The sequence below is a fragment of the Adiantum capillus-veneris genome, chromosome 30, assembly GCF_014529385.1.
Source record: "Adiantum capillus-veneris isolate H3 chromosome 30, ASM1452938v2, whole genome shotgun sequence".
Taxonomy (NCBI): Eukaryota; Viridiplantae; Streptophyta; class Polypodiopsida; order Polypodiales; family Pteridaceae; genus Adiantum; species Adiantum capillus-veneris.
Genome location: NC_140960.1, coordinates 60404465 through 60426218, shown reverse-complemented (window position 1 = coordinate 60426218; position 21754 = coordinate 60404465). Strand labels below are relative to the sequence as shown.

Here is a 21754-nt window from a genome sequence, read left to right as displayed (position 1 = left end):
TCAAATTTTTGTTAGCCCTCCTCGACGGATATGTGGCTATCTGAAGAAAGTTTGGAGTAAGGGAATTCAAACCGACTCCTAAGATTTTGAACAGAAGACCCTCGAACTTTAAGTGAGAGAGCAAGTCTTTAATCAAAGTTAAATATTTGAGGAACTCATAAACTGTGTATTGCTTTTATGCACGAGATATGCATGTGTCTAACCAGGACAATCACTCTCGAGTATTTATGAGAGTGGTTTTCAACAGACCAATAGAAGCATGGTGGCGTGAACGCGGTTTGCTAATCATCCAAAAGGTCAATAATTGATATGGTATCCAATAGCTCTCCAACAACTTACTCGCTATTGCAGGTAGGACATCAGAAAGGAAGGAACCATTCCAAGATTTCAAGCAGAGTAAAATCTTTCGCTAAGCTTGAAGCCTAAACCAATTAATGGAAGCTATGGTAGTGCTTTTCGCACCAGTGAATGAACACTCTCTTTATGAGGGAAGGAACAAGCGACGACTACGGCCTGTGCTCGAGGAATCCAAGGATTGAAATCCTAGTTTATTTGATGAGCCGGTTTTGCTCTAAGATCGAGCCAAGGGATCATCAGGTTGAGCGTCTTCGCTCTAAGGATCTTACAATGGGAAGGTAATTTCCCACGTTCACCGAAACTCTTAACACAACTTAAGAATTATGTACACCTTTGGGTACATGGATAACACACGAAGATGCAAACCTATGCCTAGGTGGGTCATCTATCAGTCGAACTTTTTTTCTGCTGAATGGAATGAGATGAACCAACTTTCTTTTCAGGAAGTGGACGAGAGTTTGTTATACTCTCTTGAGCGCCTATTTGCGTGCAAGGATAATCCGACACGAGAATCTCTATTTGAGATGTGTTCGGTAGAAGGAATTTGAGTTTCTCTATGGAGAAGAGGTTTTCTAATGATCGTTGATCATTGAGTACACTATGTGCTTTTACCATTCCAGTAGCAACTTTTGGTTGCGGTATGTGTTTCTCCATGAGCAAGTCAAGTAGCATTTACACGCTATTGTAATAAATTCAAACTATTATGTTTGTAAGAGTATAATTTGCAAACCGTTTTAAAATGGTAAGAATTACCTTAACCACATATGGGAGAACATCATTGAGATCTAAAGCGGGTTTTCCCATAAGTGGACCGAGTTTGAACTTATGTTCACGGAATAGTATGGCTAGAATTTTATTTGCCTAAGATTTTGCAAGTCGTCATTGATGCTTGCAAGGTGAATCATTTTTTATGATTTTGCACGGGAGAGACGCTAATGCGCGTGGGGAAAACACTACTGGAGGTAATAACTCGCAAGAGGAAAAGATTGGAAAGAAGTGCCGCCGTACACAAGGAATCTTCGGATTGGAACTGTCTGCCTACGTTGAGCGACGGCCCGAAAAAAGAACCTTCTTTAATGTGATCGCAGACTCTGTTTGTGAATGAAAGACATTGAGTTAATGCTCTATGACTTGGGCATTCCCTATGCGGGAGGACACAAGAGGTTTAATACCCTCTAGACTAACAGCGCAGGATTACGCGCAAGAAAAGATACCTAGATTGATTTCTAGGAGGATTATTTTTCTCGAGGTTGAGGAGGCGAAAGTGAGTTAGTAGATTCTCAAATGAGGAAACTTCCGATCTGTTGGAAAGACGCGAATGACGAGTTCTTACATGCCTCATAAGTTTGATGATTGGTGAAGGATATCCTTGAGATACTAGAGGAACGACATGAACTGGTAAGGTAAGTATTAAAATTATCGAATTTTTGTTTGATTTAATTTTTAAGTTCTCTTTTGAGAAAGAACTGGCTCAACTCACCATTGAGCAAGATTTGGAATCTTTCCTGTTTCTCCCCGGCAGTTCAGTTGGACCTCTACAATTGGGGACAACTGTTTATAAGTGAGAGCGATGTTGCTAAATTGGCTTTATCTGACAAGAAAATAATTCTAAATAAATTATTGGATTTATAAGTGAGGATTTTCTCGCTTGGAACACCAAGATTAATAATTCTAAATGAATTATTGGAATGAGAGGGTTTTTCTCACTGGAGACATCCGAGTATAGAGTATTCCTAGTGCGTCATTCAGAGTAATAACAAGAGCACTGTGAAAGGGATATCTATAAGGCCACCAGGAACGGGTACTTCTGATCTGTCACATCGGATGGGTGACAAGGAGCATCGGGAAGAAGTATTCGACCACCTGAGAACGGACATCTCTGATGCGTCATAGGATGGGTGACATAGAGCATCACGAAGGAGATTGTACCGTAAGTTTGGTAGGAAAGGAATAGGTGATGGGTATTCCTGATGCGTCACACGGTGGGTGACGGGTGCATCGGAAAGGGGATATCCACACTTGAGAGGAAATTCCGAACTGTGTTAAAATTGTACACAAGGAAAAACAAGCACCTGAATGAAGATGGGTTCAGAGGAAACTTTGAGGAAAAACGGATGCTTTCTGAGAAAGAGGGATTGCTTTTCCAAAAATCAGATGCTTTCCCGCGAGGAAGTCTATGTCTACATTGCAACTGTGCATGTGATTGCATCCAGGGACGCCTGGGAAGTACTGTGAAAGCATTGTTTTTAACTCATAAGGCTTTATTGAGTTTTTTGGGCCAAAGAAAATGCGTCGCGATCTCTATGCGGGCAGCCTACACTCAGCTATTCTTGTCGTGGCCAGAGAGATATAAAAGCATCACACGCCCTCTCTCAGAAGAGGAGTTGCCAACATCACCAAGAGAAGACTCTGCAGCGAGAAGACGCAAGAGATCACGAGACTACGAAGCACGGAGGTCGCTTTCCCCGCGAAAAGAGCGACAGGCATCAATTGTGGATTGGTCATACGAATTGTTGTCCCGTGTTTGTGTGTGTTTGCAGGTGTACTACCTCTTCACGAGGGAGTAGGAGCAGAGGAAGGCATGAGCCTTTGCAGGAGAAAAGCGCTCTGAGGAACTAGAGCCAGATCAGCCCAAGGGTTTCGTACCTGAGTTTGGGAAGTAGATCCACAGATCCGAGAATGGTAGTCTCTTGAGTTGTGATCCAGAAGTGGGGATTCCCAAGTAAGGACTCTGTGTCCGGGAAAGCAGAGTTGTCCTGCCAGAAGAGGACTCTAGGAATAGAGTCGGAAGAGAGTTACACGGATGCCATGCCTTGAGTCTGGAAGGTGAGATCCAGAGGCGAGAACCTTGGTTCTCGAGGATTTGGAATAAGGAAAAAAAGTTACTTGGAATAGGGTTTTACCCTAGGAATAGGAAACTGAGGCTTCCGGGAACCATCAAGTCTTATTCTAGAACGAACGTGGTAATACATTCGGTTCAAGTGCTTGTATAGACTTCTCCTCAGTAATAAAGATACTATTACTGTTGGGGGGGGGGAGGACCAGTCCATCTTCTGGTCCCTAGTAATGTGTCAATCTTCTCTCTCTCTCTCTCTCTCTCTCTCTCTCTCTCTCTCTCTCTCTCTCTCTCTCTCTCTCTCTCTCTCTCTCTCTGACTACTAACCATGGAGGAGATTGATGAGATCCACCAAAGACCGATGCTAGATCTCCTCTGATTCAGCTATCCCAGCTAGCTGCTTAGTTCACACCTAGCAGTTTAGGATTCCATAGTATAGTATTTTATTTTGTCATTTTGTCATCTTGTTACTCTGACTTTGTATCAGATCCACCACATTGTAACTTTCTGGTCTCATAAGTCACTTTGGCCTTTTTGAAGACGTTAATATAACATTTCATTTCATTTCTCTCTCTCTCTCTCTCTCTCTCTCTCTCTCTCTCTCTCTCTCTCTCTCTCTCTCTCTCTCTCTCTCTCTCTCTCTCTCTCTTCTCGGACATTCTGCGATCGCACCTCTGCAAGCTCTTTCTTGAGTAGTGCGATTTCCTCATCTTGGGCCTTCACGCGATCCTAAAGTGTATGTATCGTGCTTTCCTGTGCGGCCACGCGCGCGTCGAGTATGTTGATAGTACCTAGGAGGTGGCGGTTCATTATGCTGATGGACTCGCTCAGCTCTTCTTTGCATTTTTGGATGGCGTCCTCCATCGGGTCATCTTTGCCATTCTGCTTCCTCATGGTCGGAAGGCCGCCACAGGAGGGGGAGAGGGATATAGGAGTGAAGGGAGAGGCACGCGGCTATTTTTTTATTTTATTTTTTCCTCTCTCTCTACGCGGCTAGGCTTTCTCTTTCTACGCGCACAAGAGGTTTTTTTTTTTCCTCTTTCTCTCTCTACCCTCGCAAAATTTCTCTCTACGCTTCTCACCTCTCGCTCTCTACGCTCTGCCCTCTTTCTCTCTCTACGCCCTTTTCCCCCACCCCTCTCTACGCGGGGATGGGGGTACACAGAGAGAGAGAGAGAGAGAGAGAGAGAGAGAGAGAGAGAGAGAGAGAGCTCTGGACGGGGGCAGGAGGTGGGGGTGCAGGGACAGCGCGGGGCGGGGGGTGTAGCAGGAGAGAGAGAGAGAGAGAGAGAGAGAGAGAGAGAGAGAGAGAGAGAGAGAGAGAGCTCTGGACGGGGGCAGGAGGCGGGGGTGCAGGGACAGCGCGGGGCGGGGGGGTGCAGCAGGCGAGAGAGACGCATCAAGCCCCTGGGCAATCCATGCCACATGTGAGCGGGTATAGATGGGAGACAGCCTGCAGACAAGAGACCAGATCGAAACACCGAGGACGAGGCCCTCCGACGGTTGTAACTGTGATTTATGGATATAAAAGAGAAATACCAAAAGGAGGTGTCTCCTTAAACAAGAAAGTAAAGATGTCTCTCTTTAGAAGTGAGAGTAAAAGGTATCTCTCTCTCTTTGGAAGTGTACAAAAACAGAAACCAATTGACAACAAGAAGGGGGGTCCTCAAGGCTCACTTGCATCCGTACAAACAAGCAAAATATTTTATATGGCTCGAATGCATGTTACAGTTGGAAGTGTACAAAAACAGAAACCAATTGACAACAAGAAGGGGGGTCCTCAAAACTCACTTGCATCCATACAAAAAAGAAAAATATTTTATATGGCTCGAATGCATGTTACAGGTGTCTACACACCCTATCAGTTGTTGTCCATGTCCCCATGTTCCCGTTAGACCTACTATGTACACATGATTAACTAGTCTATGTAGCTCCTTCAGCCTCGCCCTCTTGGACATCTGTCAGCTTTGGACGCCCCACTCTGCGAGTGCATCTAGTTCTCATGTGTCTTATTCTACCACATACAAAACAGTGTCCATGTAGCCCAATAAAGACAAGTCTTTGTGTTGAATATCACCTTATCATATTGTGGGAAGCAAGATGGACCAAGGAGAATCTTTTCATGAGAGAGGGGTAGAGAATTAGTTGAAGAGTGGAAGTGTACATAACTTTGGATTGTGCTCCAGCCTCACTCAACACCACAGCAAGAGTACTTAGAGATTGTGCGGCTAAAACTCTGGTAATGGACACGAAATCTAATTGTAACTAATAGAACCTCGCCCAGGCTAGCTATATTGTTCCCTGTCTCTGTAATGCTCCATCCAGCCTCACTCAACACCACTCCAAGACTACTTAAAGATTGTGCTGCTAAAACTCTGGTAATAGGATGGGTGTCTGTGGTTGGATGGTCTAAACTCTATGAGCTTACTCCACTCCAACCCGCTTTCAACCTAGTTGGTTGCCTCCACTCTATATCGAGTATATGGCTAGATACTCACTGGTTGAGTCATAGTTTATCGTCAGTTGTGGAAGACTGTCTGTAAGTGGTTGGGGGAAAGTCCCTCACTCTTACTGCTGCTATTTATCCTGTGCTAGATGGGCAACTTACAAGTATTTTTCTAGTGCTAAAGGATCTGCTAAGAGCATACATTAGCACAAAGCATTCTGAATGGGAGATTCTCTCCCTATTGTAACTGCTAGAACCTCACCCAGGCTAGCTATATTGTTCCCCGTCTCCATCTGTATGAATAGTAGTAAGCTCCACCAAAGTCAAAGGGATTTCATGATAGACCGTGGCACTGTTGTTGGGTGGGTGGGATTAATGCGGCACAGAGGCCACCTCAGAAAAAGATGAAGGATATGCTAGAGAGAGTACTTGAAAAAATGGGAATAACATGAAAAGCTTCAGGACCACCTTACAATAATATGATGACAGACAACCCCTCATGGCAAACATTGCCTGAAGTGCGGGACAAACTAGGCAAACTTCATAGTCAGACAGAGGAAGATCTTGGCCCACATAAAAGCACAATGGACCACTCAAGCTCACAAAAAAGACAGCAGGGAAAGATGCCAGAGATTTTCTTCGAAGTTATTTTGCTAGCAAAAGCATGCACCATGGATTGCACAACATAGATAGCAAATAAGACACGTAAGGCATACAGTAAAGGTATGGTCTAATTTATTAGAATCACCCACATTTCCTCTTTTAAAACCTTGTTGAAAAGGAAGAAAACCTGGTGGCCACTTTATGCTGGATGATTGACGCCTACCTTAATAATATGGGGTGAAGTAAATCCAAATAATTCCAAGCCCCGAATATCATCAGGAGAACGCAAAGGCGGCAACCCCACCTTCCCAAAACTGCGATGCAATTGGATCACAATGTTCACTCTCTCTTGCACCATTTGCCAGCATTTGTCAATGGAACCATGCACAAAAACTTCATTGGGATGATCTTCCATGGTAACCTGACGGCACAATAAAAGTAGGAAATTTGAAATGGACCCTCAAGCAAAATTTGAGTTATCCTTCGCACAACGCACTACCTTGAAAAGAGGTTCTCCACGCCCATAGTCCAAAACTTCTGAGATATAGAAGCACATTTTGCAGGGATCTAAAAAACTAGTAAAAAGCACCCGACTCCGAAAACCTGACAAAATAACAAGCCACAGCACCCAAAAAGGCTTATTTGCTCAATCAAAATCATATTTTTCTTTGGCCATCTGGCACAAAATGCTTTAGTTTCTAACTAACCTGCTGGGAAAATTGCATTCTTGTTACACCAGGACATTCCTAAGACAAGTCTCCCGGTGCTTAGAAGATCCACTCTGACTTCTTGTCGCTGATGAAGAGGCAAGCAATTATGCAGACTGCCTCTTACAGAATCAATATGCCCTCCCAAAAATTTTCCCTCATTGATGGAAGGGTTAAGTGGAGGCCCCATCACTGAAAGATCATGCCCCTTCTGATCTACAGATGTTGTCTGGAGACTTCCAAGGCGTAGCCAATCCTTAGTTGAAACTGTCTCTTTCGCACACTCTTTGAAGCTCGTATAGAAGCTAGGTGAAAATGAAACAGGCCCTGTTTGCTGCAGTGTGGAAGCCTGCAATCTGTTATCCTCAAAAGTGGTGACCAAGGGTTGAATACTTTGTGAATTTAAAACATTCCAAGCAGCCTGGGTTATTGGCTTGTGAAATATTGGTGGAAGCTCTTTTGATGAGTTCAACTCTTCTGTTATATCACGTTTCTTTGCCATTGCATGTGAAGTGTTGATTGCATGTGCAAAATTTGATAGACACTGACTGCTGGTAGCAGCAGTTGGGAAAAAATGTATGTTGCCTGAATTAGACCCATTTGATATTGCATGTGGAGCGTTCACCGTGGATAAGGGAGTAGGTACAGAATTACTACCAGGGCAGTCCTCATCATCACTGAGCACAATTACCTCCACGCTTTCCTTTCTCTCTCCTGGTCCCGTTTCACATGGAAGAGGATGGCCATTCGATTGTATGCTATTATTTTTTTCTCCTGGTCCTGTTTCACATGGAAGAGGATGGTTATTCAATTGTCTGCTATTACAAGAGACAGGCTCAGCAGGATTAAGAAGCTCTGAACTTCTTGCCTGACTTCCCAAAACAGGAAGTTCAGGATTTTTAGAGCCTGCAAGTAACAGCTCATAATTTTCAAAATCCTTCAGCAGAAAAGCACTCATTGCCTTGAATCCCCCATTCCAGATGGACTCTGTAGGTGCACAGGCTTTTGTTGTCTGAAGGCATGCACCCGAATCATCTGGAAACGTGTTATTATGGCCAAATAAGGCAGAGGTGGAGCCAGCTCCTGATGAACTGGAGCCACTCTGCTCAATAATAGAACCTTCCTGCTTTATTATCTCATCACATTCAACCTTGGAAATCTCTGATCCTGTGAGGAGCTCGAGTAGCTTCTCAACACCACTCATAGAATCATGATGTCCTTGCAATGCTGCCATAATAGCATCTAGTTCTGATAGTTCATATCGATATAGGGCATGTTTTTTTGATTTGTCACACCCACATAGCTCACACACGTGCTCCAAACAGGTGTATCGGTCCTGAGCACATTCACAACCAATGGCAGACAGATGCAAATCATAATGGCAAACTGAGCATTCCTTCGCATCAGTTACATCAAAGTTTTTGTCCATCCTCAGAGTATGAACAAGGCCTTCAATTTTACAACGCCTGGATCTTTCCAAATCCACGCGCTCCTGCAGAGCAAGAACAGAAAAAAGTTGGTCACAAACTACCATGCTACCAACATGCTTGCTGAAACTATGGCAGCTTGCAAAGTACCTTAAAAACCATTGAGAGAACATTATGCTGGGCAAATAACTCTTGCCATGCAATTGAACTTGCATCTGCAGGGAGTCGGGATAGTTGGTGTGATAATACAGATAGATACTTGTTGACAGTTCCTAGCAAGAGCTTGTCATGGGAAACTGTGCTTTTGCGCTTTTGTTGACTATAGAGCTCAACTGCGTTTTGACCAGCGGGCAACCAATCAATAGGGGCCACATTAACAGCCTCTGCACAGTTAAATCCACAATTAAACCCAGCATGATAAGCTCGGGGGAATGTCACAACAAACTCTCCAGGCTTCTGAACAGCTCTGTATACTGGAACTCCTTCTGCCTTCAGAACAGATGGTGATAACTGAGTGACCTGATGCAAAAGACAAGAAAAACCCCTGGTTAACTGAAACTGAGGCAGATTGTGCCTGCACCTTGTCTAAAAGAACAAGAAAATTACCAGTTTGTGCAGCAAATCTGGTTGCTCTTCAAACAAGGCTGGTAGGTGCTTCTTCATGGCATCCTCTAACTTCTGCGCTGCATTTCCAGGGACACCATACCATACTTTTGGAGAACCAAAATGCATATAATTCAAGGAGTAGAAGTGGTGATCTTCCACATGCTGCAAATTAAACTCATAGCATTAACCAAAGGCCAAGCATTCAAAATCGAGTTAAATCATAACCACAATCATGAAGGGTTCAAAGCATCTAACATATTACTTTGAGCAACCATTTATTTCGTTTGGGGAAAGTTTTTGCACGCAGCGGAAACAAGTATGGAAATGTACCTCTTCTATAGTTGTGGGAAGCAGTTGTGGAACTAATAGCTATTTGAGAATCACTAGAAACCAACTCAACCACTCACCCAGCAGAAAGAAGAGAGGCACATTCCCACGTACAACCAAGGAACCAGTACTCCAGAAATTTCTTCTTCTTCAAAGGACAAGATTGACCCTCCAAGTCGAGCAATATTATTCAAATTCCAACCAGAAGTCTCATACAAGCTTGGGCTCATTCCAGAATTGGCCTTGGGAAAACCACTCCCAAACTTTCCAGTCTCAATGTCAGCTCCATAAAGAACCTGCCAAGGCAAAAAATTTGGGAGAACCCAAACAAGCTGATTACAACGTTAAAGACCTGCTTATAAGCCAAACAAACACAAGAATTGAATGATCTACCTCCAATTGCTCAGTCGCATGCTCGACTATTCGCCAATACTCCCCTTCTATGCACTCAACAGAAGGCTCCTCCTTTGAGGAATCACTAAAGGGCTCGTCTTTCAAGCCAAAATATTCATCTTTGAACTGTTTCGCATAATTTTCAAAGGTCTCTAACGTGAACAATGGACCTGGCTCAAAACCAAACTTGCCTTCCTCGTCAGAAGAATCGCTGCAAGCATCACCTTGGTTTCGTGGTGGTCGACCTCGTCTTCGTTTCCTCTGCTCTTTCTTGACTTTAGTCTCCCTAACTTGCAATTTGTCCAGCCGTTGCACCCTTGTAGGGAACTTAGCTGTCTTCCTTTTTTCACTATCTTTCAAAGGACAAGGAGGCCTCCATGAGTGTGGAGGAACAATACGGCAGATCCCATATGGCTCCGCTTCAGCAGCAATACTGGCTATGTATTTTACCGTATCTTGAAACTCCTGCATAACAAACTTTGTCAGTGGCTAGCAAATAAAAGCTATATTCAAGCAGCCAGTTAACCATACTCAAATAGAAACCAAATGTATGCAACTCATTTACTTCTTCTAGAGGAAAAAATACAGGAGCATCCTCAAGCCCTGGCTTGCATCCTGCTTCTGGCCTCCATCTTGCAAGAACCTGTGTTTGCAACAGTTTAGCACCCTAGGCAATGAAGCAAAAGGCATCTTTTATTTAAGAAAATGTTGTACCTTTTGACAGCCCTCACAAGAGTTGCAACCTCTAACAACGCCTACAGGCAAGGACGATGACTTCATAGCAGGATTCATCTACAACATTATCATCATCAGCAAACGAGCTGAAATAAGCCTGATGATTCTAGACAGTTTGATTACCTTTTCATGATCAGACTCCTCTTCAGAGCTACTTTCGAAATGGTACATTAACCACGGCTTGTTTCTAATAGCTTTAAAGAGGTTTTTCTCATCATCGCTGCCAAAGTCCAAGTGTTTTTTTACCAACCTTCTTTTCACCGTCTTTGATGGAGTCTCACTAGTAAGTGTTTGATCAAAATCTTCACGAACTCTCTTCAAAGAAAACTTCATGTCTTCAGAGGAGAGATTCGTATTTCTTTGAATGCAAAACTTCCCCAGGTCATCCACACAACTGCCAAGACCCATTACTGTGACATAAAAGCACACAAATGTAAACAAGAGGTCATAATTTTTCATAGCTTTGATGTAAGATTAAATTGTCCCCTTGTACTGTAAAAATTGTAGCGTCAAAGAACAAGATACTAGGACAGAAGCTCGTCACTTTAAAAGGAAAGGTAAACAAAGAAACCCACATCTCTGTCTTTTTAATCCTTAACCACTACCGGTATGACCAAAAGACAACATAAACTCAGAGAAACTGGGGCTAATAGCAAGAAACAAAAATGTTGCACAGTTTTAAGGTGCTACATCAAAGGGGTCAAACAACAAGTGCACCTCCAAACTATTATGGAGCTTAGATCGCTCATAGAAGACAAAGAAAGAAGAACGAAAGCGTCACTGACATCTTGTAAAGGGCGAAAGCCTATAGGATATATCAGAGAGAGCTTTGCTTGTATTTTTTACTTGTTGAGTGCCATAGCTGACACACCCTTATTGAATTCTTATAGAACTAACCATTAACTGCCTTGAGTGTCGCACATATCCCCCTAGGCCCAGCAAAAGGCGGTTTAGGGCACTCTGTCAACACTTTCTACCTCAAAGCCTGCATTACACATAACTTGGCTTTCCACATCGAATAACTGTCTTTGAGAGAATATCCAGAAGCTGTCTCCCAACTTTGTTCTCTATCAAAAATGATGCCACGCCAAACTCTTGATCGAAAGCGTACTTGCCCTCATATCATTAAAGTCATGATGAAATCTTGTTGTGATCGCGGAAATGTGTGGCTTGCGAGATAGCGCATTTGCAATCACATTCTTCTTGCCCTCTAGATACACGATCCAGAAGTGAAACTGAGACGGGATATTTGAGTCAAAGTAGAGAGAGAGAGAGAGAGAGAGAGAGAGAGAGAGATGAAACGAAATGAAACGTTATATTAACGTCTTCAAAAGGCCAAAGTGACCTATGAGACCAGAAAGTTACAATGTGGTGGATCTGATACGAAGTCAGTAACAAGATGACAAAATGACAAAATAAAATACTATGGAATCCTAAACTGCTAGGTGTGGACTAAGCAGCTAAACAGCTAGCTGGGATAGCTAGATCACAGGAGATCCAGCATCAGTCGCTGGCGGATCTCATCAATCTCCTCCATGGCCAGTAGTCTGACCGGGCGTCGTGCATGTCGAGCCAAAGTGACCAGAATCCTTTGATGCAGCCTCCGTCGATGCTATGTAGTCCTCCGCAGTCATGGGCATCTGGATCTCCCCATCTCAGTCACTCGGCCGATCAGTTTCCTCTGGTGTAAAGCGACGAGCTCTGCTGTGGTAGTAACTCCTCCGGGTGTCCAGTGGCAGCTCTAAAGAAGTCTGTGATCTGTCTCTGGGACTAGCTAGCCTCTCCTCTCATCAGGCTCTCTCTGTGTCTGCGGCAAAAACAAACCTAGGCATCTCTGATCCTCGTACCGCATGACTCTAGAGAATGTATATACCTTCATAAGTTCAGAATAGTCTGAACTCACGAATTATAAGAGGGAATAAAGCACTCGTAAAACTATAAAAGCAAGGGACAAAAGAAAAGAAAAACAAAAACAAACTAACTAAATCACTTTGTTTGCTACGAAACAAAACTAGATAAAACAAAAACATTATTAACTTAAAAATGTTTTTAAAAAAGCATGTGTAAAATAAGTTGACACAATGTATTTGGCTTAAAACAAGTACTCAACTTTAAGCAAAAAAAAAAAAAAGGATAAGACATCTTAAAAACTTAATCCTAGAAATCAAACTTCACAAAGCCCTCTCTGAACAAGCAATGGAAGCGGCATCGTATCTCGTAGTACACGAGGCAGTGGCATGTGTAGTGCAACTCTGTCTCAGGCTCGATGTCACACAGGGGGCATGTCCTGGCCTCTGCTGGTACTCTGCTGTATTTCTCGGTCTCGATCCGCAGCTGGTGTGAAGATGTGCGTATCTGGCCAATAGCACATCGTATCCCATGAGGCAAGTGGGTGTCCATGTATCTGGGCCTCGTGACAAAACCATCCTCCGTAAGCAGGAGGAGATGCTCTCTGTAGAAAGCCATCTTCGTGCCCAGCTCCTGTGCTGGCTGTATCCATGTCCTCTTGGTGTCTAGCTGAGTCAAGTCCTAGCGAATGAGCCTGGTGATCTCGGACTGTGTAAGAGTCAGAGAGGGTGCATCCTGTGAGTACTGAAAGGGAGGGAATCTGTCTATGCTAAACCAATGCGCCCGAAACCATGATGTCATCTCCCCATACCAGCATGTTGTATCTCCCTGCATGGCTAACTATCGAGAGGACTCAAGTGCAAGGCGTGCATATCTGTCTCTAGGAAGTTCCCACATGCAGTGTATGAAGGAGACAGATCTGGTGAGCGCCTCAACCACCAGTTGGGGGGCAGCTAGCTCTGCTTGTACAATAGCACGTGGTATTGAAGCCTTGGCTCTAATGAGCCGCGAGATCAGAGAGACCAGAGGCTTCTCCATGTCCCCCCATCCATCACTACGGCCTGTCCTCCCGTGATGATCCAATGAAGGTCCCCAAATCTCAGCTCCATAAAGCAATGCAGAAGCCACCAAAGTGTCAAAGAGCCAAAGCTTCGTCCGAGGCTCCTCAAACTGAACCTTTGAACACATCCTTTCCAATCTACCCAATGCTGCATGGGCTCTAGTCAATCTAGTCTCTGCTGCCCTCCTCAATGAAAATGTTGGCCCACTAAAAACCACTCCAAGGTAAGTGTAAGCATCTGTATACTCCACCTTCTCCTGGCCGTATGTGAAGGCGGGCGTTGACCTCCTGATCCACTGTGGGGTGGTATTAAATATCATGACCTTGGTTTTACCAAGGTTAACGGACAAACCGCTTTCCTGGGCAAACCTATGCAAAGCATCCAAGTGACGTTGCATCCCCTCCGGAGAGTCGGAAATCAACACAATATCATCAGCATATAACAATAGTGGAATCCATGTCCCTGCCAGCTGTGCACCTCTATCACCATCTCTCTCAATGTAGTCAGAAACCTCATCTACATACATACCAAATAGAGTAGGTAGGAGAGAGAGAGAGAGAGAGAGAGATGAAATGAAATATTAACGTCTTCAAAAGGCCAAAGTGACCTATGAGACCAGAACGTTACAATGTGGTGGATCTGATACAAAGTCAAAGTAACAAAATGAAATGGCAAAATGACAAAAGTAAAATACTATGGAATCCTAAACTGGTAGGTGTGAACTAAGCACCCAGATGGGATAGCTAAAATCACAAGAGATCCAGCATCGATCGCTGGCGGATCTCATCAATCTCCTCCATGGCAAGAGTCTGACCAGGCATCGTGCATGTTGGGCCAAAGTGATCCGAATCCTCTGATGTGGCCTCCGTCGATGTTGTGCAGTCCTTCGCAATCGTGGGCGTTTGGATCTCCCCAGCTTAGTCGCTCGGTCGATCAATGTGCCTCTAGTGTGAGGCGACAAGCTCTGCTGTGGTCATAGCAGCTAAAAAACGACGTTTTAAAACGTTCAGTACGTTGCTTTGTTAAAAAACGTGGACAATTTATAAGCTTTAATAAAAGTCGGCTTGCCTTAGAGTTTAGGATCTATAGATGTCAACTTGCCATTTAATTATGTACAACATTTGACTTCAATAAATTATATACCTTTGTGTTTACCCATATAATATAATACTTGTAAAAAATATCTATTTGAAAAAAACCGATGTATTTTATTTTAGTACACGTATTAAACACCCCGTATAAAATGTCTTGTCCCGTATCTTAGCTGCTATGGCTGTGGTAGTAGCTCCTCCAAGTGTCCTGCTGTCTACTCTAAAGAAGTCTGTGATGTGTCTCTAAGACTAGCTAGCCTCTCCTCTCATCAGGCTCTCTCTGTGTCTGCACAGCTCGAGCAGAAACAAACCCAGGCATCTCTGATCCTCGTACCTCATGACTTTGGAGAGTGGTCCAACGCCCTCTCTGAACAAGCAATGGAAGCGGCCTTGTATCTCGGAGTAGACAGGGCAGTGGCATGTGTAGTGTAACTATGTCTCAGGCTCCATGTCACACAAGGGCATGTCCTGGCCTCTATTGGTACTCCATTGTATCTCCTAGTCTCGATCCACAATGGTGTGAAGATGTGTGCCGGCCAATAGCACATCGTATCCCATGAGCCAAGTGGGTGTCCATGTATCTGGGCCTCGTCACAAAACCGTCCTCCGTAAGCTGGAGAAGATGCTCTCTGTAAAAAGCCATCTTCGTGCCCACCTCCTATGCTAGCTGTATCCATGTCCTCCTTGTGTCTGGATGAGCCTGGTGATCTCGGACTGTGTAAGAGTCAGAGAGGGTGCATCCTGTGAGTACTCAAAGGGAGGCAATATGTCTATGTTGAACCCATGCACTTGAAACCATGATGTCATCTCCCCATACCAACATGTTGCATCTCCCTGCATGGCTAACTGTCGAGAGGACTCAAGTGCAAGGCGGGCATATCTGTCTCTGGGAAGTTCCCACATGTGAAGAACACTACTACTAAGTGTGTTTATTCATAACTGTACTTAGATGAAAACTGAAAACTGAACTAGACTAGAAACAAAGACACAAGAGAGGAATGTGTGTTTGATTGATTGAATCTGTTACAAGAGGGTTCTTATATAGAATCTGAAAAGACACGATCAAAAGACATGACCATAGGCCAATAGACATGACTCTAGGCCAATAGTCATGTCCCTCTGCTGTAGAGTTGTAACCCTTCGGCGTAAAGGTGCAGCCATTCGCTCAAGAGGCATGGCTATTCGCCGAACAGGTGCAACTCTTGGTCGAAGAGACGCATCCTTTCAAGAATAGGGGTCTCTGATCTGGTACGTCTTTGTATCTGCAAGAGAATCACGTAAAGAAGGTAAAGAATACGTCACGATCGTGACATTCCCTCCCATTTAAAATAAAACCCTGTTATTAAATAATTGTCATGCGTTTATCAAAAAATTCTTGTAAAAGGTTAGGGTATTGTTGCATTTCTTCATCCGTTTGCCAAGTAGAGTCTGACTCTTCAAGGTCCATCCACTTGACTAGAAACTCAATAATAATTTTCCTTCTTGTCTCCTTTTGTCGAACATCAAGAATAAGTTCTGGGACTAAAATCAAGTGTTCTTCCTCAATTTCTGGAACATAGGATGAGACATCTGGAATAATTGAATCTCCTGGAATATATTTCTTTAACCAAGAAATGTGAAATGTTGGATGAATCTTTCCTCATGCTATTGGAAGTTCGATTCTGTAACTAACTGTAGAATACTTCTTCAAAATCTTGAAAGGACCATAATACTTAGGCTGTAACTTGGGAAAAACAGACTTTACTGTTTTGTATCGATGTGAGGCAACATATAGTAACACCAAATCTCCTTCTTGAAATTCTGTATGGCGACGGTGTTTATTTGCTTGCTTTTGATAAGTCTATCGAACATGTGCCAATCTGTCCTTGATCTGAAGAAGGATATCTTGCATTTCATTTACCAATTGATCAAGCAACTTTATGTTGAATCACAAAGTTTGCAGGAATCAATGGAGTAAGTCCAAATGTTGCTTGGAAAGGAGTCATTCCAATCGCTGAATGAAAAGAATTATTGTAAGCAAACTTCACCAAAGGCAAATATTCTTCCCAAGAATTTAGGCGGGTTTGTATGTAATGTCGCAACATTTCCTCCAATATTTGATTCGCTCGTTCAGTTTGTCCATTAGTCTGTGGATGATAAGCTGAACTGAATAAAAGATTCGTTCCCAATGACTTGAATAAGGAAGTCCAAAAATGTCATGTGAACTTGGGATCTCGATCTAAAATTATTGATTTTGGTAGTCCATGGATTCGAAATATATGTTGCACAAATAACGAAGCAATATCTGGTGCTGCAAGCAGTAGTTTTGCAAGGTATGAAATGTGCCATCTTTGAAAATCGATCCACAATCACCAATATCTGAGTATTGCCTTTTGATGATTTAGGCAACGTTGTAATGAAATCCATACTAATGCTTTCCCAGCGTTCATTTGGAATTGGTAAAGGTTGTAATAATCCTTGTGGTAACTGTCTTGAGGCCTTCATAGTTTGGCAGGAGTGACAAGCTTTAACAAAGTTCACTACGTCTTGCTTCATTTGAGGCCAATAAAATACAGTTGCCAATAATTTATACGTTTTATTGATTCCAAGATGGCTGTATAAGGAACTTCATGATGTTCTTGAATAATCATCTTCCTCATGCGTAAATTGTGTGGTACACAAATTCGGTCTTCATAATATAACAGATTATCTTCTAATGTATATGCTGCAACCAGATTCATTTCTACTTGTGTGGGAGTATTTGTGCGAAGTACTCGAAATACTTCAGCAAAATCTCGACCTGTCAAATATTCATTCTTGAAACAATCAAGAATATCAAAAGTAACTGTAGATATTGCCATGTTTGTAGCTTGTGGCATTCGACTGAGTGCATCTGCTACCGAATTCTGAAGTCTGGAACATATTCAATAGTCATGTGGAAATTTGCCAAGAATTCCACCCATCGACCTTGACGAGGATTCATGACTGGTTGTGTAAAAATATACTGCAATGATTGATGATCCGTTTTGACAATAGAGTCGGCTCCCAAAAGGTAATGTTTCCATGTACGATAGGCATGGACAATGGCGAGGAACTCTTTGTCATAGACTGGGTAACGTATCTGTATAGCAGTAAACTTTTTACTATCAAAGGCAATAACTCTTATCATTTTGCATTAATACTCCACCAGAAGCACGATCTGAAGCATCTGTCATTACTAAAAATGGTTTGAGAGGATCTGCAATGGCCATGACTAGAGTAGTAGTCAAAGCCTGTTTAAGATCATTAAAAGACTTTTCTGCTTCTGAGGACCGTGTAAGCTTTTCAAACTTCGTCAACTCTGAAAGAGGAGCATCAATGTCCGAAAACTTGTAAACCTTGGTATGGTAGAAATTTGCCAAACCCAAGAATGAGCGAACATCAGATATTGTTGTTGGAAGAGGCCACTCGACAATAACTTTGATTTTCTGAGGGTCAACTACTATTCCATCAGCTGATATAACATGGCCAAGATAGTCGATCCGATCCTTGAAAAATTCGCTCCTTTTCTCGTTGATATAAAGCACATTAGTCCCCAATATTAAAAACACCAAACGAAGATGTTCTTTATGCTCTGCAATATTCTTGCTAAAAACGAGAATGTCATCCAAATAAATTATAACGAATTTATCCAGATATGGACCAAAAATCTCATTCATCAATGTCATAAACGATGCACGAGCATTGGTTAGTCCAAAAGGAATTACCAAAAATTCATAATGCCCATATTTTGTTCTAAATGCAGTTTTATACTCATCACCTGCTTTAATTCTGATTTGATGATATCCAGACTTCAAATCAATCTTCAAAAATATCTTAGCACCCAAAAGTTGATCAAAAAGTTCATCAATCCTTAGAAGAGGAAATTTATTTTTGATTGTCAGCTTATTTAACGCGCGGTAATCTATGCACAAGCGCATAGAACCATCTTTTTTCTTTACTAACAAAACTGGAGCACCAAAAGGACTTTTACTTGGACGGATATGACCTTTATCAAGCAAATCAACGAGTTGTTGCTGAATTTCCTGAGATTCGAAATATGAGACTCGATATGGAGCTCGTGTAGGCGGAGCACTGCCAGGAATTAAATCAATAGGATGATCCACCGGTCTACGAGGAGGTAAGGTGCTCGGCAATTCATCAGGAAAGAGGTCCAAGTATGGTTTATAGAATGGTTGCTCAAGATAAGCTGCTGGATTGGGTTTTAGTGTGGATTGAATTGTATCCAATGAAGCATCGTCTGTGCTACGTATCATTAAGAGTGCTGTAAAATTGTCAGATTTTCGTACCATCCGCTTAACTTGCAAAGCAGAAACAACAGCTACTGGTTGTACTTGAAATAAGCCATTCATCGTAATGAGTTGACGATCCTTGTAAAGTGTTATTGAATGTCCTCGAAAACTGATAAGAGGATCATATTGGTATAACCAACATTGGCCAAGAATCATATCATAGGTGGATAATGGCATTACTTAAAAAGAAAGGCTGTCTTGATAATCTTGGACGTCAAATGGCAAGTGTTGAACAATTGTGTTACATGTCAAAAATGAACCATCAGCTAATTCAACATCATATGGTTGAATACTTTGAACTGTAGGCAATTTAAGTCGATGCACTATGTTGGTGCTCACAAAGTTATTAGAACAACCGCTGTCGACCAATATGTTAATTGGTTTGCCATGTATGAAGCCAAGAAGACACCTCGTTAGACAAGGTGTTCGGAACGGGCTTAGCATTATTGGCATTTTTCATAAGAAATGTAGCCACCTTAGAAACACGAATTGTACTAACCACACGCTTGCCTTTATCTTGCTGTGGTGTAGATTGCTCAGAAGTGGAAGGTAACATTAAAGGTGTCTCTGCATTAGCATTGCGTCACAAATTGGACGGTTGAGGTCTCTTATCACATTGGTACCATCTGTGTGGTCCACCACAAATTGTACACAATCCATCTTTGGACTGTTGTGAAGTAGACTGCTGAGGAGGAGCGGCAGAAGTTGAAGCTTGATTGCCATACCAACGCCTGTCTGAATATGAATTTGGCCGAAAAGTTTGACGGCTTCGACGACGTCGATTGAAAAGAGACCGATCATTTTGGAAATTAGGTCTACCGTTCTGCGCTCTAGAACTCCAAATATTAGACCTGGATAAAGAACTAGCAGTTGATTGTGACTGCATAGAATTAGGGCCATTTTGTTGTCTGCAGCCTGAATAAGAGATTTCTCGCTGGTTGCGAAAAGGAGCACGAGGTCCGCGACCAGATGGGCGATCACCGGCTCTACCAGACTGAAAATTTTCTCTACGATAGTCTCCTAGTCTTTCCACATAACTGATGGCTTCTTCAAGTGTAGAGGGATTAGCCTTATGTACATCATCACGTAAGGTGGGCTCCAATCCGTCGACAAAATAGTGTAATTTGTCGTCGGGATTGAATGTCATTACCTCCAAGTTCAACCTTTGGAACTGAGATACATATGCAGCCACTGAGCCTGTCTGGCATAGGTGACGCAAAGCAAAGCGTGCATGGAAATCGGCACTAGCTGGCACGAAAGCCTTACACAACGCTCGCTTGAATTTTGCCCACGTCGATGTGTGTTTGCCTAAGGTTACCCGATTTTGCCACCATAGGAAGGCGCTATCTTTAAGGAGACTAGCAGCTAAGGCCACTTTCTTGTCATCCGGCAATTCAAGATTATTGAAATACGTGTCCATTTTGAACAACCATTGGTCAATGACTCGCTTATTACGACGGCCATCAAAGGGTTCTGGCGGTTTAATGTGTACTTTCTTTTTATTAGATTCTGTGTGTAAGCGAAAAAGATATTGGAGTTCAGGATTATTAACTTGTTCTGGTTGATCTGGCATCGGCCCTTCACGGAAGAAGCTGCACTAGAATCGGGCGGAGAAGTCGATTGCTTCAATGATTTGACCTCTGTTGATAAGGAATGAAGTAGTGTTTCAAATTGCTCTTGACGTGACGCTTGGACTGCAAATTGCTGTTGGATAGCAGCCAAGAGTGTAGTAGCATCCATCTGTCCCTGTCATGGGTCTGTCTCTGACATGATGAAGTCAAAGTTCGTATCGAGGCGAAGCTAAAAAACTCCACCCTGTAGCCAAAGTTGACGGTGTGTGAATTGGCTCTAAGAACTCTGCGAGATCCTCGACCTCTGTGAGATCCTCGACCTCGTCGGGCTCGGGGGTAAGAGGAGTATAATCTAGCACAATTTCCTCCGAATGAAAAGGAACCAACGTGTGCGCAGTCTGAATCTCCGAAAGACTATCAACGAAACAAGATGGGATATGGTGTGCCAAGTGCGGAAAACGAGTAAGGATGAACTCGTAATGCTGTAACTTGTCCTGTTGACACTGAACGGTCACTTTCCAAATCGACCAACGCTGGAAGCCAAAGGCGCTGACAAATGTGTACCAAGTATTCACGTTCCAGCGGGTTCGGTGGTTCAGGAGAGTACAACAGCGATGGAATGGCTGCGGGAATTTCCGGAACTGGAATGGGTTCGGAAACGGGTGCAGAAGCAGGTTTTGGCAGAATGGGAATCTCTGGGAGAATTTCTTCTGGCACTTCGTCTACGTACGACAAGTACAGAACGGGAACATCGTAAGCGTCATCCTCCATGAGGAATGCGAGGCTGGCGCGCAAGAATCACCACGAGGGAGTGTGTGTGCCGAAAAGCCAGCGCTGGAGATTTCCCGTAAGAAGATTGCGCTGCTGTCCATTTTATTTTATTTTTAATGTAGCCTTAGGTAAATTAAACCAAGTGAGTTTTTGATCGGCCGGTCAACTTTTGGGCGGGCAGAAACTTTTAATAAATTTAAGTGGTTATAGGCTTTCAGCCAGCGTAATGGTTTTATTGCTGTAGCGTGGATTTCAGCCAGCGAAAACAAATTCAGCCAGCGAATAAATTCAGCCTCGTAAAGATGAAACGCTACAAGGATCAAGCGCTGGGAACAGTACTAGCGCTTGGGGAGAGGTATGGCTCTTGGTGCCCTAAGGGTGTGACTGTTGGTAAGCCCTTTTATGCGAAAGGGTACGAGCGGCCAATTTGAGCAAGGACTCGCAAGTTGCCGGGTACGTCGCACACACACATCACTATATGTTGTAGTATAGTATAAGTATGAATTGGATAAAACACTTAAGTTACCTCATACTCAGATTCGTGTGTGTACCACCGTTCTTTTGCTGCCATACAACACGTAGATTGTCGCGGGTAGGGTGAGCAACGGCAAAGGTAGGTAGACGCCAAGTCAAGAGGCCCGGGAAAAAATTGCTCTGATACCACT

The 21754-nt window shown here is 43.1% G+C and overlaps 1 protein-coding gene across 1 annotated transcript in view; it reads right to left on the bottom strand.

Moving 5' to 3' along the window:
* Positions 1 to 21754, bottom strand: part of LOC147418052 (lysine-specific demethylase JMJ18-like) — a 54081-nt gene that overhangs the window by 15415 nt on the left and 16912 nt on the right. Inside the window, exons 2-11 of the mRNA XM_086506621.1 lie at positions 10561 to 10847; positions 10417 to 10494; positions 10268 to 10345; positions 9703 to 10167; positions 9390 to 9605; positions 8983 to 9144; positions 8527 to 8895; positions 6950 to 8441; positions 6742 to 6845; positions 6466 to 6663 (exon numbers count right to left, since the gene is read on the bottom strand). Of these exons, the coding sequence (XP_086362747.1) occupies positions 6466 to 6663; positions 6742 to 6845; positions 6950 to 8441; positions 8527 to 8895; positions 8983 to 9144; positions 9390 to 9605; positions 9703 to 10167; positions 10268 to 10345; positions 10417 to 10494; positions 10561 to 10845 (3447 nt within the window). The 5' untranslated portion in view covers positions 10846 to 10847. The remainder of the gene's footprint in view (positions 1 to 6465; positions 6664 to 6741; positions 6846 to 6949; positions 8442 to 8526; positions 8896 to 8982; positions 9145 to 9389; positions 9606 to 9702; positions 10168 to 10267; positions 10346 to 10416; positions 10495 to 10560; positions 10848 to 21754) is intronic.